The sequence below is a fragment of the Rhinolophus sinicus genome, chromosome 9, assembly GCF_057876585.1.
Source record: "Rhinolophus sinicus isolate RSI-liver-muscle chromosome 9, RSI-T2T, whole genome shotgun sequence".
NCBI classification, from domain to species: domain Eukaryota; kingdom Metazoa; phylum Chordata; class Mammalia; order Chiroptera; family Rhinolophidae; genus Rhinolophus; species Rhinolophus sinicus.
Window position 1 is genome coordinate 33,602,655 of NC_142509.1, and position 13,699 is coordinate 33,616,353.

The 13,699-nt window shown below is 39.8% G+C and overlaps 1 protein-coding gene and 1 pseudogene across 5 annotated transcripts in view; one reads left to right on the forward strand and one right to left on the reverse strand.

Moving 5' to 3' along the window:
- The window catches only part of HECTD4 (HECT domain E3 ubiquitin protein ligase 4), a 167,408-nt gene that overhangs the window by 111,007 nt on the left and 42,702 nt on the right, over window positions 1-13,699 (forward strand). For all 5 annotated transcript variants that reach the window (XM_074321579.2, XM_088801010.1, XM_074321581.2 and 2 more), the window contains exons 40-48: window positions 152-287; window positions 1,082-1,264; window positions 1,711-1,875; window positions 2,244-2,413; window positions 3,351-3,466; window positions 9,970-10,073; window positions 11,931-12,092; window positions 12,212-12,360; window positions 12,609-12,688. In XM_074321579.2, coding sequence (XP_074177680.2) covers window positions 152-287; window positions 1,082-1,264; window positions 1,711-1,875; window positions 2,244-2,413; window positions 3,351-3,466; window positions 9,970-10,073; window positions 11,931-12,092; window positions 12,212-12,360; window positions 12,609-12,688 — 1,265 coding nt within the window. The remainder of the gene's footprint in view (window positions 1-151; window positions 288-1,081; window positions 1,265-1,710; window positions 1,876-2,243; window positions 2,414-3,350; window positions 3,467-9,969; window positions 10,074-11,930; window positions 12,093-12,211; window positions 12,361-12,608; window positions 12,689-13,699) is intronic.
- LOC148757335 (cytochrome c oxidase subunit 6C pseudogene) lies at window positions 8,894-9,467 on the reverse strand (annotated as a pseudogene).

The following is a 13,699-nucleotide window of genomic DNA, read 5'->3' on the forward strand; positions in this document are numbered from 1 at the left end:
ATGATGACTTAGCTTCTCTTTTTCTCAGTCCACAAAGTCTACTTCTTGTAAGAATAGAAAATGTTTCCCTGAGAGGCTAACCCTCGAAGCCACTTCTCTGCATTCTTAGCCATCGCTGGGCCCTGACAGTTTCCCCTGTTGGCACTTGCAGGACCGACCCCGTCAGACCCTTCATCAGTGGGCACGTGGCCAACAGCATGGCTGCAGAAGTGATCGCCTTGCTTCATAGCTTGCTAACAGCACCCGAGTCAAATGCTGCTCAAATATGGACCACAACAGCAGAAAAGGTTAGTACAGCATTTACTGTTTAACCAAGAGAGCAAGAAGGCAGTGAGTGTTCTTTTGGAATCATGCCTAGCAAGGGACATTTTAGTAAAGAGAGATTTTCCAAAATGGCCAATTATACTTGTTAACTGTTTTTCCCTGTGGTTTGCTTTGGGTTAGTAGTTTCAGCTCTGGTCTCTCATATCTCCTATTGCCGCCAGTTCTAATTTTGAAGAAGACAGGACAGTCTTCTCAGGAAAAGAGTGGCGCCCCTTGTTTCTCTTTCTTGCCTGTGTTTGGCTGGTACCGACATTAGGAAGTCATGTACCTTGATTTATTGGGTGTGTGAAGGGTACTTACTAAGTCCTAAGGAGGCCTCTGTGATTGAACATTCCTGAGTGCTCTGTCAGTAATTATTATTACAAACGATAGTTGTTGCTTGTAATCACTTCCCTTTCTCATAGTCATTCTTCAAGTGAACTCTTTATATTATGCTCTAAAGGTGATTGGATGTTGGGATGTAGGCCATATGCTGTCATGGTTTTCCTTCAGATAAAATTTTTTTTTCAGGGATTTTATTAACACAATGTTTGAGTCACCCGTATTTTGAGGTTGTGTATTTCCAGTTCTGTCCAATTACCTAAGGCGAATAAGGCGGGAATGTCGGTGGTCATACCTGATAGTTATTTCATCCCTCCCGTATCCAGAGGTGCTTCAATACATGGGCCCCGGGCACTGTTGTAGACATCTTATCACCGTTAGTACCCAAACGACCAAGGCTTTAACTCTTCCTACACGGGCTGCTTCTTATATGTAGGTTCTGTCTCGTGCACTGATGTACATTCCACAATTGGGAAAATATGCAGAAAGCATTCTGGAAAATGGGAGCAGTAGTGGCAGAAAACTCGCCAAACTTCAGAGAATAGCCCGCCAAGCCGTCGCCGCACTGTGTGCACTTGGAGGCTTCAAAGAGACGATCAAGATAGGGTCCGAGGTTCAGGTAACCAGCCCCCAGCACCCACTTCATTGCTTCCCCCCGTATGGAAGTGTCCATTGATTAATCAGTCATCGTAAGACAAGTATCGTCTGCCCGGTTGGACAAAAATCCTTGTTTCGTCAAGTGAAATAAGGCTTATGAGAAACTAATGAATTCTGATCCGCACGATGATACAGATTATTCAAACACTAGGACAGTACTGTATAGTGTTAACTAAGACGTGTGTCCTGCGGTGCCATTAATGTGGGCAGTATTTCCGAATTGAAAGTTGCAGATTAAATCATGTTGTAGTCACCTTGACACAAGGCTCGAGGACCTATTTTAACTCACGTTTAGAATAGACTATTCCTGCAATGCCGATAAGGACAGCTGTAAAGTTTCTCTTCCCACTTGTCCCAGCAGATAGTTGCTCGCACCCTCTGCCAGTGCTAATCCAGCTGTGTCTCTAGGTTTTAGGTAGAGGAATATCAGGAAGCATCGGAGTCGTGGCTTCAATCAATGAGCAGGAAGGCATAGCTACAGTCAGATTCCCACCCATAGACTGTAGAAAGACTTCGCAAGCATCAGACACACTGACTATTCCATTGTCTAGACTCTGTGTTCCAAGATCAGAGGTAAGGTAATTTTTAAATGCACCATAAGATGTCACTGCCAGTGGTAACCATACTGTAACGAATGATATGCACGTGCTCGGTACAGAAGCACGAATTCTTGGTTATCTTAAATTTTACTTGTGTGTATTTATATATGGGGGATAATTATTTAATAGTAACCTTTCTGTGGAAATTTTTATGTAGATGTCAAAATTCGGTTCTTTTGTTAGAAATATTCCATTGTGTTGTATTTTTAATTATTTTGGTCTAGTTTGCAGTTTTCTCTATGGTGATTTTATGTTTTTGAACTGAAATTGTGAGAATTATCTCCAGACAATCACCCCCTCCTTTCTTAGAAACTAATGACTTGAATTTATCTCTGCCATCAGGCGTTGCCTCTCCATAAACTGTCCATTACTGAGAAGGTAGTCCAGGCAGTCCAATCCATGCTGCTTCCTCAGGAGGGAAGTCTCTCTATCCACACCTCACTTCCTGCAACAGGAGATGGGTCAGCTCCTGTGATGGCAGTCGTTCGGCTCCTGGCTGAAATAAGAACAAGGTGAGCATGCTCCAAGGACCCCCTAATGTACTGAGGTGGTGCAGGCCACAGGCAAGGGTCCGTGGTGGGCCCCAGCATGAAGGTCATGCCTAGAGGAGTAACAGAAGCCATTCTTTTGTGCCCTGTGTATTACAGTTTTTGTTGCATTTCCCAATTTCCGCAAATTTTGTTGCAGTCCCCAGTTTTTGCACTTTGGAATAAAGTTTAGCTGTTGCCCTAAGAAAATAATCAAAACGTGGTATATGGAATGTATACATAAAGCTCTGCCAATTTTCTTTGTTAAAAGCACTTTGTCTTATCACAGGAATTCCTCTGTCACTCTGCCTTTTTTAAATGATTCAGGCCACCTTAGTACATATCTGGTCCACCACTGTCCAGGCTGATAATGAGAAAACTAGGGAACACTCACAAATATTGACGTTTGAAAGAAAAGCAGTCTTTTCCTGAAAATACAGTTATTTATCATTAAACAACAGTAACATATTTCTCTTTTGGTAATGGGACTTCTCAGAAAGTTCTCATATGCGTTTTGAATCAGGTGAGAGAATAAGAAAAATACAGATTTTTCCAAGTGTTTAGGTTCCTCTTGTTCCCAGAACACTAATATTGCCCATGGAGCACAGTTTAGGAAAAGCTTTCAAGGGATACTGCAAAGCTGATTTCTCATCTGGCACTTTGTGTCTCCGTTGAGTGGCGATAGCAATCAATTTTTCACTTTTCTGACTCTCCACGCAGTGTCAGCAGTTACTGTGTGGAGAAGAAGAATATATATATATTTCCAAACCAATCCAGCTCCGAACAAAAATGCAAGAGGAAGGGGGAGTTTGAATCTTGTCATAAATTAGGGGACAAAATTGATTGAAATGTTTTTCACAGTTGACTTTTTAGAGAATGAACATTGATGACTTTGAAATATTGTAAATCTTTTAACATTAAGAGCGTGCCTGGTCATGGCCCAGCTTTTAGAAGACAGCTCGTTTTGTGAAGAATTCATACAACAGTGTCCAGCCGCTGTTGAAGTTCTTAACCTAGTAGCCCAGGAATGCAGTGCTGGTGAGTACCTGTTGCTTTCCTTACCACCTTGTTTTACTGAGTCTTGTCTTCACACTTGCGATTTGGTCATGGCACGTTAACAGTTTGCATACACATACCCATCAAACAGCTGAGCTCTGTAGACAACACTCATCACAACTCACTTGCATCCCACATCTAGAAATGGAAATAAAAGGCTTTCAGTATATACCAAGTAGGACATCAGTATTTTTCAGGACCATGTCATAGTGTTTTCTTCTCTCCATTCACATTAATTCATTGCCTTGATTTCCCTATTAGAACTATTTATGAACTGTCCTTAGGGCTGCAGATACTTTGACTGTTGTCGTTGGCTACATTTGAATTCAGAGTCAAGAGTTTGCACTAACATCGATCTGTGTGTGTGTTTGTGTTTATGAAAAAGTTTAAGCAAATATAAAAATAGGACTAGTATAATGAACCCTTATGTGTGCATCATCCAGTTTCAACAGTTATCAACTCATAGCCAATCCTGTTTCTGTCATGCTCTACCCTCCTGGATTATTTTTAAGCAAAACTTTAATTTTTGTTTTAAGTTTTTAAAATAACACTTCGTTTTTAAAAGTTGACATGTGCATATAATAAGAAACTGAAAACACAAGAACAAAGTCATAATAACAAGCAGTTTAGTTTGGCGTGTCCTTCTAGGTCCTGTGTATATCTTATATTATTTTATCCATAAATATTTTAGTATGTGTCTCTAAAGAATAAGGACTCAAAAAAATAAATAAATAACCACAATACCATTGTCACATCTAAAAATTTAATAGTTATTCTGTAATATTATTAAATATCTAGTCAGCGTACAACTTTCTAATTTTCTCATGAAGTCATACTTGTTTTTACACTTGTTTATTTGAATCAGGATCCAAATAAAGTTCACACATTTTGATTCATTGCTATGCTTTTTACATTTCTTTCAAAATATAGATTCCCCTCAGTATCATTTTCCCCTTGCAATTTATTTGTTGAAAGGTTTCCCACAGTCTGGATTTTGCCGATTGTATCCCTGTGGTGTCATTTAATATGTCCTTTTGTCCTCAAATTTCCTGTAAATTGGTACTTGGCCTGGTTGTTTTTAAGTGAAAATTTATGCTTTGTCCCCAAGGATATAATTGGACTCTAAATGAAATTGTTCACAATTAGATTAGCATTCCTGCAATTTCTAGTACCAGCATTTTCATAAGCTATAAGGAAGAAATATCTTTAACTTCCTTAATGATGTTAGTTTTATCCTTTCTTAATTCTTCATGTGATTTACTATTTCTCATGCTGTTTGCTTTTTTAGTAACTCTCTAATCTTTTTTCTGTCCTTAAATATTTGTCCTTTTTCACATGGTAGTGATTTCTGTTGGTTTGTTTTTGCTTTTCATTATATATCTGTTTTACCTCTCAAATCTCCTCTTTCTAATGAGCTTAGTGCTGTGGAGCCAGTGACTGTTAATAAATGTCAGAGAGACCCTAAGAATAGAGAAAAAGAACCGAAGAAAAGGAGTTTGCTAGACTTCATGGGTGAAATTGCTTGTGACTAAAGTTCTGCCCGTAATTTAGTTTTGTGCCTGTGACAGGTCCTGAGTTCCCTGTCTCTGCTTTTTCATATGCTTGGCTTAGGTTGCATTTATGACATATTTGACCGATGTTAGCAAACATATAACTTGCTGAATTAATCACTTGCTTTTCTCTAGGAGTATCCTCTTTTATATATTTTATAAAATAAAAAGGTGTTAATTTGTGAAATTAACTTTGGTACTTAATATACAGACTAGAAATTGTAGTAACTTAGAGCAGTGATCTCAAATGGTTTTAATAATAACCTCCCTAAGCCTTTTCTCCTAGTGGAAAAGAACTGTGGTAATAAACAGTTGGAAAGAAACGTGTGGGAAATATCAATTGCTACAAAAGAGAAGACTATAAAGCTTATACACATTGATTTATAGACTAAAATAGTGTCTTATGTCAAGTTTAACAATCCTTAACAACTTACTTATTAGTTTACCAAAAAGAGCTGTGAGGTTTAAAGTAAAGTATAAAGTTGCTGACGTATCAGTTATTTACCTGTTAAACAAAACAAAACAAAAGTCACAGCATCTGGTATGTTGGTTACATTGCAGCCCAGCGGTGGATTCTTACAGCTTACAGTCTTCTAGACTGCTTAGAAGAAATGATGTTTAATAAGTAAGATTCAAGGTGGTGGGTAGAAGAGAAAGTTCTTTGATTTTTAATTTTAATGTGTTAATATCTTTTATTTCATGTATGAAAATGTTATACAATTTACAGGCAGTAATATATTGAGTCTCTAAAATGAAAAAATAATTCAGTGAATGTTGTTCTGTTTTACGTCATTGGGGATGAGTTAAGCGGCACGTTTGGCCATTGTAATGTTCACTCACTCATATCTAAATTTTATAGCTTCTCTAATCCAAGGGGAAAAATATCTAATTCCATTTGGTTTAGGAAGATAGCACTACAGAGCTCTTTCCCATGAATAAATATTCCTGAGAAGTTAACTTAATCCCTTGGTTGTAATAGCATAGGACACAGATTTTGACACTGAAGAAAAGGCATATAGACTATAAACCAAAAAAGTTCCCAATTTTATTTTATATTCATACAGAGGCCAGAGCTCACAGGTTCAGCTATTTCCTCCTCTTCTCCCTTCTTCCTAAATATACGCATTCTCAGCCAGAGGTTTTCCTCAGACTTTGAAAGTTCCTAAGAATCTCTGGGAAGCATGTTTAAGATGCTTTCCATGCTGTATCCAAATACGGCTGAATAACATTCCAGTAAGCTGAGGGTGGGCCAGGGGAGTTGTGACGCAAGTAGACGTCAGACGTGGCTTGCGACAGTGCTCTAAGCTTTACCCTGACTCACCTGCTCTATCTGCCTTCTGCACTGTCACGCCTTCTGCTGTGGGCGGTCCTTCCTGAGATCCAGATCTGACGGCTTCTATTAGAAGAACACGAGACTCATGAATATACCGATTTCTAAACCATAGTCATTTTTTACTCTGGAATCAGCCCTCCTTTTCTGACTTCCCTGTTTTAGGTGATACTCAGACTATTTTTGACACTCAGACACTGAGTTAAATATGATGCCCCCTGTCTTTCCACATTCAGTCAGTTGCCATATCTGATTTTTCCTTTGAAATGCTCCTGAAATGTATCCCTTTCTGCCATTTCCACTACCAATTCCTTAAGTCAGGTACTTTTTGTCTCCTGTTTAGACATCTGCATTATTCTCTAAGCTTTACCTTCTCACACCTTGTCTTTTCACACTGGCATCACAGTTACTTTCCTGAAGCCCACATTTGAGTGCTGATTGTCAGGGGCGTGGAGCTGTCACCAAGAGGCTGGCTTTCCCGAAGTGTAGTTACTACTGTGAGGTTGTCACTGATGGATTAGAAAGAGTTTACAGCCGGTTCTAGCGGGTACTTGTTACAATGGCGAAAGTACAGTCGATGTTTTCTTTCTTGTATTTGGAGTATAGGAGCTTTTGATTCTCACACTAGCGTCTATAAAAATCTCCTCTGACATGAAGTGTAGCTCGCGGCAAACATGCCTCAGGTTAGCCCTGCTCCCGTCATGCTCCGTAAGAATGGCTCTTCCCTTCTCATTTGGTGTGATCCCACCTGTCTGGATTGAAAGAGCGTCATGACTGTTAAGTCATTTTAACAAAAATAGTTGTAAAGTGTTTGTCAAAAATAGCTAGGCTCTTGATACCTAGTTAGTTTACATTTACGTACTGGACTCCACGAATCCTGTAACTGAATAGTTTTCCTCTGTGATTTGTCCATTGGGAAGCACAGGTCTGGACTTGTGCCCTCCCGGGCACACACCTCATGGCCTGACCTCACTCCTGCGTCCACGCTGACTTTGTTCTGTCCTTGCCTCATCTTTGCTGTCGCCTCCTAATCCACGTCATCGTATCAGGTGTCTAGTTGTCTGTAGGTCTGCTGTAAGTCAAATCTTTCTTGCTAAACAAACTATCCTAAACATACTCTCTGCTTTCCTTTTAATGGGCTACATTTTGCTCCTCCTAAGACGTCTTTTTTAAATTGAGCTATAAATGATTTACATACCTTAATAATTTACCACTTTAAAGAGCATAATTCTGTGGGTTTTAATGTATTTAGAGTTGTACAGCCATCACCACTGTATAATTCCAGAACATTTCTACCTCCACCCAAAGAGAAAATACCTCCATCTCCATTAATCAGTCACTCCCCATTTCCCCCTTCCCTCAGCCCCTGGCAACCACCAGTCTACTTTCTGTCTCTTTGGATGTGCCTGTTCTGGACACTTCATATAAATGGAATCATACAGTGTGTGGCCTTTGGTGTCTGGTTTTGTTTTGTTTTTTCACTTAAACTGCCATGTTTTCAAGGTTCATCTATGTTGTAGCAGGTATCAGTAGTTCATTAATTTTTACAGCTGAATAACATTCCAGTGTATGGATGGACCACTTTTTATTTATCCATTAATCAATTTATCAACACTTGTGTTATTTGTACTTTTTGGATGTTATGAATAATGCTGCTATAAACACTCATATACAGGTTTTTGTGTGGACATATGTTTTCAATTCTGTTGCGTATATAGAGGAGTGGAATTGTTGGGTCTTACCGTGTGTGTTTAACTTTTGAAAAACTGCTTCCTTTTTTGAGGAACTGTTTTCCAAAGTTTCTGCACCATTTTATATTCCTACCAACAGTGTGTGAGTGTCCCAGTTACTCCACATCCTTGCCAGTCTATTGTCAGTCCTTTTAATTATAGCCATCCTAGTAGGTGTGAACTGGTATCTCATTACGGTTTTGATTTGCATTTTCCTAATGACTAATGATGTTGAGCATCTTTTCCCTGTATTTATTGGCCATTTGTATATTTTCTTTAGAGAAATGTTTATTCGAATTCCTTGCCCATTTTTAATCGGGTTATTTGTCTTTTGTTGTGAAATTATAACATTTCTTTATATATTCTGTACTAGTCTCTGATCAGTATGATTTATAAATATTTTCTCCCATTCTGTGGATTATCTTTTCACTTTCTCAAAAGTGTACTTTGAAACACAAAAGTTTGTCATCATTGTGAAGTCCAATTTATCTAATCTTCTTTCATTGCTTGTGCTTTCGGTGTCATATCTAAGAAACCATTGCCTAATCTAAAGTCATGAAAATTTACACATATGTTTTCTTCTAAGAGTTTTATAATTTTAGCTATAGGCTTTTTTAGGTCTTGGATTCATTTGAGTTAATTTTTGTGTGTCATGCGAGGTACTCCTGAAACATCTGACTCCTGACTATTCTATTCTAGACTCTTTTCATAGTGCCAAACCACCCAGAATTCCTTTTCTTCTGTGGTTATTGAAATCCTATCTTTTCTAAGATCTAATTTAATGGTGTCTCCAGTAAGCCTTTCTGGATCCTGAAATGAAATTATCACTCACTCCTTTGCTCCCATGTTTTGCTTTATATCATATAACATACTACAGCCTTGTACTGTGTTGTTTATCATATATGTATATGCATGAGCATGCCTTCTGTGTCCTCCCAGACTGGGGACTTCAGCTCATACCTTTGTAGCCTCCAACATCTAGCACTGTGCCTTGCTCATAGGAGGTTTTCAATAGGTATTAGACTTTTTTCCCCACAATATTTGTTAATTATTTATAGAGAAACTATCCCTTAGCCCAAATACCCATGTTGCATAGCTCAGGAACACAGGTCAGTGACAAACTTCCCTGGAAGTCCACTCAAAGAAATTCTTGACACTCCGAAATCACTTTGCATACCAGCCTCCCTCATCTCCTTAAACTCTTTCACGGAGTGATAATTTCTGTAGAAATCTGCATATGCCTTGGTTCAGCCACAGCAAAGTTAAAGAAAGCTGCATCCCCCAGGGATACAATGATCACTCCAACAGTATCAAATCAGATGCTTGGCCAGCAAGCCATGCATCTGAGGTTTCACCAACACACTGGAAGGCATGGAAGCTATATGCTCCCTTAATACCAGTGTCCTTCCCGATGGAGAAATGTACAACGTTCAGTATTAGACTTTTAAAAAACCAATTGAGATGATAATAGCCTTCATTTATTAGATGATAATCATAGCTTTCATTTGAGTGTTTGCCCTGTGAAAGGGACTTGGCTAAGGCCTCTCCTTGTGTTATTTAATCTCATCTTCACAACCACCTGTGAGGCACAAGCACTGTAGTGACCCCCCAGGCTGGCAGTGAGATGGCAGATACTGAGGAAGGGAGCCAGATTCTGAATCCAGGCAGCCCAGCCCCAGAGCCCCTGCACTCGGCCACGTTGCTACGCTACTGAGCTACGTGTAGCAGACAAAGAGGTCTCAGGGTAGTTGCCCTTTTGTAAGCAGGTGAATAACCTCAATAAGCGTTTTGTTGCTCCGACCCTCCTCCTGAGGAGTTGGAGCCCTCCTTGGCTTGCAGGACTTATTTACACGTGTTGGGTGTATCTCCCTTCAGGAGAGCGTCTGGCAGTTGTGGAGGTGCAGTGTGAACGTCTGAGGATGCTCTACCGGGACTGTGCTCGGCCCCCACCGCCCCCCCTGCAGGCCGACCGGAGACAGGTGAGGCCTCCTGCTGTCTGCCGCACTGAAGAATGCTGAGCAGCCCGTTAGTGGTCTTTAGAGTGGTCTTTAGAGTGGTCTTTAGAGTGAGCGTTTGCAAAGCCGTTGGGAGGTGTACGCTCTGCAGCAACATGCTATCATCTTGGAATTTCAAAGCACATTGATTTGACATTCTAAGTATTGAAAGATTAGACCAGAGGAGCAGAACTACTCATTAATTGGTAAATTTCTGTTATCAATAACAGAAAAACAAAACTTTTTCAAAATTTTAGTTCTGTAGTCCATCTCATAGTATATTTTATATATATATATATATAAAGAGAGAGAGAGAGATGACAGACAGAATGAAAGAGTGATTAAAAGTAAAAGTGGCAAAATGTTAACAATTGGCATATCTGTGAATGTTCCTAGCAGCACTATTCATAAAAGCCCTCGAATGGAAACAATCTAAGTGTCCATCAGCTGATGAATGAATGCATAAAATGGGGTAAATCCATACAAAAGAATATCATTCAGCCTTTAAAAGCAATGAAGTAGTAATACCTGCTACAAGGATAAACCTTGAAATTATGCGAAGCGAAAGAAGGCAGTCTCAAAAGACCACGTATTGTAAGATTCCATTTATATGAAGTGTCCAGAACAGGCAAATCCAGAGACACAGGAAGTAAATTGATGGTTGCCAAGGGCTGGGGGAGAGAAGGATGGGCACTGACTACTAATGGGCAGGGATTTCTTCTAAGGGGAACAGAAATGTTCTAAAATTAGATTGTGGTGATGATTGCCCAACTCTGTGAATATCCTAAAAATCACTATATTGTACACCTTACAGTGAATTACATGTTTCATGAATTATATCTCAAAAAAAAAAATCGGTGCATCTAGGTAAGAGTATAAAAAATTGTGATATTCTTGCAGTTTTTCTGTAGGTTTGAAATTATTTCAAAATAAAAAAGTTAAAAATACATGAAAGAAGAAATGTCACCTGGAATCTCAACCTCTCCAGTTACCGTTAGTGACATATTCATGTGGTGTATAATCTATAATATTTTTAACAAAAATGGATTTCTGCTTTCCATACTGTTTTGCATCTATCTTCTCCCCTTCTGTAGGTGATGAGTGCCTTTCCACATCAATCAATAGAAACTTAATATCCCAGCGTATATTTGTGCCTCAGTTTATTCACTCAGGCTTTTGTTGTTGCATCTTCACATTGTCTGCAGTTTTCTCCCTAACTGATCTGAATATCCTTGGGGTTGATCTTTACACACATCTTTTGGTTCTTTATTTAGGATAAAAGTAAAATTGATGGGTTTGAAAAAGGTGTATGCTTTTATCTGATAGAGAAGCTTGAAATTGTATGATTAGACTTACTAAAAACTGTGAAAGTGAAAAACTGAGGCAATTAACCTAAAAAAAAAAATGGGAGTGTAACCATAGTACTCCTTTTTAGCTTTGAGCTGAGTATTAAGTCATAGTAATATAGATTCTGATGACTGAACTCAAATGTGTCCTTTTGTCCTGTAATTATACTGGGAGTGAGGGCTGAGGGCCTGTGTGTAAGCAGAAGTAGGTATGTGCGAATGAAAACCTCACGAAGGAGAAATATAGAGGTAAGTATCAGAATTAACAGTTTAAAAAGTTAAGAGAATGATTGTTTTTAGAGAGCAGGGTTGGTCATAGGGAAGGAGACTGCCTTTTTTAAAATAAAGTTTCCTTTGGAATAAAAGGTACCCTTTCTTTTTTAAAATATATACCTATGTTATTAGACCATTAAATGACTTTTTGTTTCTTCTTTGAGAGAATGAAAGGATTTGTGTTTGCAGTTCTATTGAATGCGGGTTTTTTCCCCCTTTGTAGCCCAAGGAGATAACGTGGAACCCCTCGAGAGTGTTCCCACCTGTTCGAGCCTGCATGTTCTCTTCCCACCTTACTTCCGTCACCTTCCTGGCTGACCCCAGTGCTGGGGGCGGTCTGCCCCGGGGCACATTTATCTATGCCACCTCCCCACTGCCAGTTCAGGTGAGAAATCACAAGACACGCTGGCTTTTGCCTATTTCCTTCAAATTTGAAAGAAAAAACAAGTTGAAGGTCCCAAGTTGAGCCCTCTGATTGTCTGCCCACTTCTGGTGTTTCTTCAGGCCCCATCTTTTTACTGGGAAATTGAAATTGTTTCCTATGGAGATACTGATGACGACACTGGACCAATAGTTTCCTTTGGCTTTGCTACAGAAGCAGAGAAACGAGATGGGGCTTGGACTAATCCAGTGGGCACTTGTCTTTTCCATAAGTAAGTGGCTATTACTGCTGTTATTTTTTAAAAAAAAGTAATGGGGGTGGGTGTTTTAATACTAAAGTAATATAATTATAATCTCTACCCCCCAAAATGTATAAAATACTAGTTGGAAAAGAGAATAGCTCTCAGGATTTCTCTTCTGATTACTCTTGGGCCACGGAAACCCCTCTGCCTGCTCACTGCTTAGCTGCCTCCTGTCGGCCAGGTAGCCTTGCCTTTGACTGCCCTTCTTTTTCCCGTAGCAATGGCCGTGCTGTGCACTACAATGGCTCCAGTTTATTACAGTGGAAGAGCGTTCGCTTAGACGTGACTCTCTCTCCTGGTGAGTGCAGTGAGAGCTGTTTTTCACTCTCTGTGCATCTGTTGTTCCCAGGTGTGGGTCTACATAGACTAAAATTAAATAAACATAGCAACTAGAAATGGGCAATTTGTCTTTGCTGTCCCCTAGTTTACACCAAACCTGTCATCTTATGAGGCCATTATCATTTAGAGCCTTCATTTGGTAACTTAGGAGTCACATTTACTCTTGTTGCCCCATCATCAGAAAAATCTGAGATTTTGCTTCTCTCTGCAGTTTGGTCTTTCACCAGCTTGTTATTGATGGGCAGGTAAATAGCTTCAAAACAAGAGAACTCGACCGCTAGCCACGAGGCACTTGCTCAACGTATTCCCGGTAGATACGTGCTGTAGGCTGTGCTCTCGGTAGACTAAACATCTGGCCCAGCTTTAACAATCATTCTGCCCAGATGTTTCAGTCACAGAAATAGTCAATTCAATTAAAAAAAAAATCTTTTGCCCCTTCTTCTTTCTGGGCTCCATGTAGGTAACTTGGTCTGCACAGTAGATGAATCGGGACCAGTCCCACCTGCTGCAGCGTCAGCAAGAGTTCGGGATTGTCCTCCTGACATCAGAAGCAGCCAAGCATGTTGGCTCCTTATTTTCAGACAGGACCTTGTAGCGTCCTCTCTGATGAAACTGAAATGTTGCGTGGGATAGACAGATGATCTGGGATGCTCAGACAAGGAATACCAAGCCACTCCATCCAACAGATAGCCTCTGGTAGCTGTCTGGGGGGTCGTTTTGCCATCACTTACCCTCGAGGGAACTGCTTGTTAAATTGCACTTTTCTGGGAAGTGTTTTCCATTTTCCGTTATGATCAAGTTATGACTTGGAAATAATTTCCTGGCAAAGTTATTTCTCTCTTACTCTATGGAGCAGAACTCTGGCATCTCAGCTAAGTACTCACTGAGGTGCTGTGGGGAGGGAAGGGAACCCTCGTCAGGGTTTTTAGTTGTTTGCTGCTGTCGTTTGCTGTTTTGTTAGATCACATTT